This window comes from Mus caroli, chromosome 3, assembly GCF_900094665.2.
Source record: "Mus caroli chromosome 3, CAROLI_EIJ_v1.1, whole genome shotgun sequence".
Classification (NCBI taxonomy): Eukaryota; Metazoa; Chordata; class Mammalia; order Rodentia; family Muridae; genus Mus; species Mus caroli.
The window spans coordinates 140,098,122-140,101,933 of record NC_034572.1 but is presented as its reverse complement, the minus strand read 5'-3'; the positions used below and the strand labels follow the sequence as shown (position 1 = coordinate 140,101,933).

At 42.9% G+C, this 3,812-nt stretch overlaps 1 protein-coding gene across 3 annotated transcripts in view; it reads right to left on the bottom strand.

Annotated features, from left to right (window-relative positions):
* The window catches only part of Ttll7 (tubulin tyrosine ligase like 7), a 128,940-nt gene that overhangs the window by 64,912 nt on the left and 60,216 nt on the right, over positions 1-3,812 (bottom strand). For all 3 annotated transcript variants that reach the window (XM_021157823.2, XM_021157824.2, XM_021157826.2), the window contains exon 9: positions 849-1,007. In XM_021157823.2, the coding sequence (XP_021013482.1) occupies positions 849-1,007 (159 nt within the window). The remainder of the gene's footprint in view (positions 1-848; positions 1,008-3,812) is intronic.

The following is a 3,812-nucleotide window of genomic DNA, read 5'->3' as shown; positions in this document are numbered from 1 at the left end:
GGGGGCGCTATGGGGGACTTTTGGGATAGCATTGGAAATGTAATTGAGGAAAATATGTAATAAAAATATTAAAAATCAAAAAAAATATATAACTCCTTCTGGAAACACAGTTCAAATATGTGCTGCTTCCCTGACAGATGTCTACAAACAGTATGGAGTAGCCCCAAGAAGGCAGGCTCCTTCTGTGAAGCCAGATTGGGGGTCCCAGAGAGAACATCTGGATGGGGGTCAGCTGGACAAAGAAAGATTCTAAGGTGTCTCGTGAGTAACACAGATAGATATAAACGTGACTGGGCAGGACATAAACAGAGGTTGTTTGTATATTATTTACATGGTTCCATATGTTAAGTGACATTTTATAATAAAATTAATAATGACGAGAGGGTACAGGCAGCAAACCCAAAGACACTCGGTTTTCAGAAATATCAGATGGCCATAAGGGAGAATGTATGTCCCCTGCGGTGTTAAGTACTGGGTACTGAAGAGTGAATCAACCGAAGCCTCTCTATCCATGGAGTGCTTAAAGACACAGTAAAGATGGGGTCCAGAGGCAGTGCCCACCCAGAGGAGATACAAGATCCACTGTCTAAGCAGCCAATAACTCAGCGTCAGCAAGCCCACTCTACGGTAAAGTGGAGATGCGATAGAAAATTGTATCAGTTCAGCCTTGGGAATGTTCTGGCCCTGGAATTTTCATTCACTCCCTCCCACATACTCCATTCAGGCCTCATTCCAGCCAGCAAGCTGGGGACACCTGTGCCAAGTACACATATGACAGACAGGTTTTAAACACATATAAGGACTGTGACAGCTTGATTTATTTTGACATTTCTTAGAGAACACCTTACCTCCAGAAGCCATGGCTTGAGCTTTCTATCCAACAAGATGTCGAACCCCAGGACTTCAAAACAGACACTTTCGCTCCCGGGGGGCTGACCGGGCCTGCACATCCGGTAGGCATGCAGGACGTGAGGTTCTGCCACAATCAGAGTCTTTACCACCAACTCCTGTTGAGATTGTGATAAAAAGGCATGGGCATGTTTTTTTGGATGTAGTTTCATTTTTAAAAATGACCTAGGGAAAACTAGCATCCTTGGTGGCTTCATGACACTCTTTGGCACCGTCCCCTCCCCCCCCCCCCCCCCACACTGCTCTGCCCTCATTCCCCAACCCCCGCTCTGCTCTTTGCCTACCTATCTCTCTGCCACATTCTCTGAGTCTCTCTAGTTGGTGGCACTTCTTCCCACTGAGGATCTGTGCTGTTCCATCTTCCTGGAGCATCTTCCCTTAGATTCCCATGCCATCCCAGACAGGACTTCCACAACCATCTTTGAAGCACAGCCACGCTTGAAATGCATCCTACTACCTAGGGCATGCAACCAACCAATGGATGCTTCTCTATCTGTTTGAACAAGACACTTGTACTTCTTCTTTTTTTTTTTTTAAATCTATCCCAGTGTCTATAATAGGGCCTGGCATTGGAGATGCTCAAAAGCATTTATAAACAAAGAAGAAGAAAAGGAGCATGCTAGTTCTGTACAAATGGAGAAGAATTACAAGGAGGAAAAATTTGAGGGAGGGTGCAGCATTCCCCAAATAGCCTTCATTCATGGCACTGGCTTATACTCCATAAAGGTTTCCCTGAGAATAGAATACATCCCAGCTATCATTTCCCAGAACCCACACAGCAGCTCACAACCATCTACCTCCATGTCCAGGGGATCCAATGCTCTCTTCCATCCCCCACAGGCACCAGCCACATACAGTATACATCACACACACACAAACACACACACACAAACACACACGTTCAGGTAAAATACTCATACACATAAAATAAAACAAGTATTTTTTCCAAGAGGAACCACACCGTGGACTAGGGAAAGCCAGTGATTTTCCTGGCTTCTGCTTCCATTGGCTTCCTAACACCTTCTGTCTGAGAACGACAGGAAAGACCTGGACTGTCGGGGTCAGACATCACAGTATGCACCTGACTCTTCTGCTTCTGATCTGGGCAGTGCAACCGTGCTGCCTTCACCTCTGTGTCTCATTTTCCCAAATGTAAACCACCAGAGCACTGGGTGAGAGACCAGACACAAAGACCAGCACAATGCAGAGCAAGCCTTCGCTAAGTGTAAGCTCCATCTCGTGGTTCACGTCAACTATCCACCTTTGGGTGGAAGCAGTTTCACAGGAAAGGGGGAGAAGGGCATTAACTTTCCCAGAGACATCAACCAGTTCAATGTTCAGTGTACAATGACTGTATATACACTGAAGTTTAATAGTTGTAATAATGTATTTGAAATATTTTTAAGATATTCTCATCTAACTGATTATTCATAACCACTATATGCATTCTAACTAACAAAATATCCTGATTTGTAGAGATCATGAAATGTGTCAGAGATTATAAGACTTACATTAGTATTTCAGGCTCCAATCTAAAAATTATACCATGGGATCTAACAGAAGTTGATTTCCATACCCTCACAAGTCTTGCTTGAGCACTTTCATCTAACTCAGTTTGGTGGGGAAAGTATAACTAAAACCAGAATCTAAAGAGGAGACCATGACCACTGTTTCTGACTGGTCCTTCACTCTTACATCCCTCACTAGGGTAGGTTATATGTTTTCACAAGAACTTTCTCAAAGACCCAAACTCATATGGTAAAGAAGGAAAAAAGAATGCCAGAAAATGAGAACTTGGAGTATGTTCTGAATTAATGATGGTGGGTGGGTGGATGAGAGGATAGGTAGATGGGCGGGTGGATGGATGGATGGATGGATGGACAGATGAGTAGATAGATGGGTAGATGGATAAATGGATTGAATGAGTGGGTTGATGGATGGATGGATTGGGTTGGGTTGGGTTGGGTTGGGTTTGACAGATGGATTGAATTAGTGGGTTGATGGATAAATGGATGAATAGATGGATGATGGATGGATTGGATAGGTGCATGAGTAGATGGGTGGATGAAATGATAAACAAGCAAAATTTCATCCTCAAAACATTCCACACTTATTTTAAAATAAACTTCTTCCTGTTCTATTTCAGATATCACATTCCATCCCCTTTCCATTATTCCTACAAACAGAGAGACCCTTGAGTCTCCTCTGTACTATGGACAATCACTTTATCCCCATGTTTACCTTCTTGCCCCTCTTTCACCAGGCATCACTTTAAGCTATCCTTTTGCCTCAACTTCTTATGGGACCTTCCAAGTGTCCTTGCTGCCTCTCCTTAATGTTTGCTTTAATCAGTTCAACACCTGCTTTGAGCTGCATCTTCCAGATGCATATATTTGATCATATTAGTCATGTTATTCTCCTGTGTTAAAAACTGAGTGAAGTCAAGACAGCTCAATAGATAAAGGCCCTTGCCACCAAACCTGATCACAGTAGTTTGACCCTCAAACATCTTCAAAGGGAAAACCAACTCTCTCACAGTGTCCTCTGATCACACACATGGCATAGCACATGCATGCACACACACATCCTAACACACACAAATAGAGAATATTTGGGGGGGGGAGTATGACTGGTTTCAAATCCTCATTAAATTATGCCTTAATGTTCAGATGCAAATGTTGGTCCACACACCACTTCAGTAGGAAGCTCACAGAGGCCTATCACAGCCCCATGTGACACCCTGTGCATCTCTCCTGACCTCATAACTCCATACCTGAATGTGCTTTTGTCTATTAATATATCTTTCTCTAGATATGAGGCCCTTACTTTCCAAGACCTGTCACAAGGTCAGATATATATATATATATATATATATATATATATATATATATATATATATATAT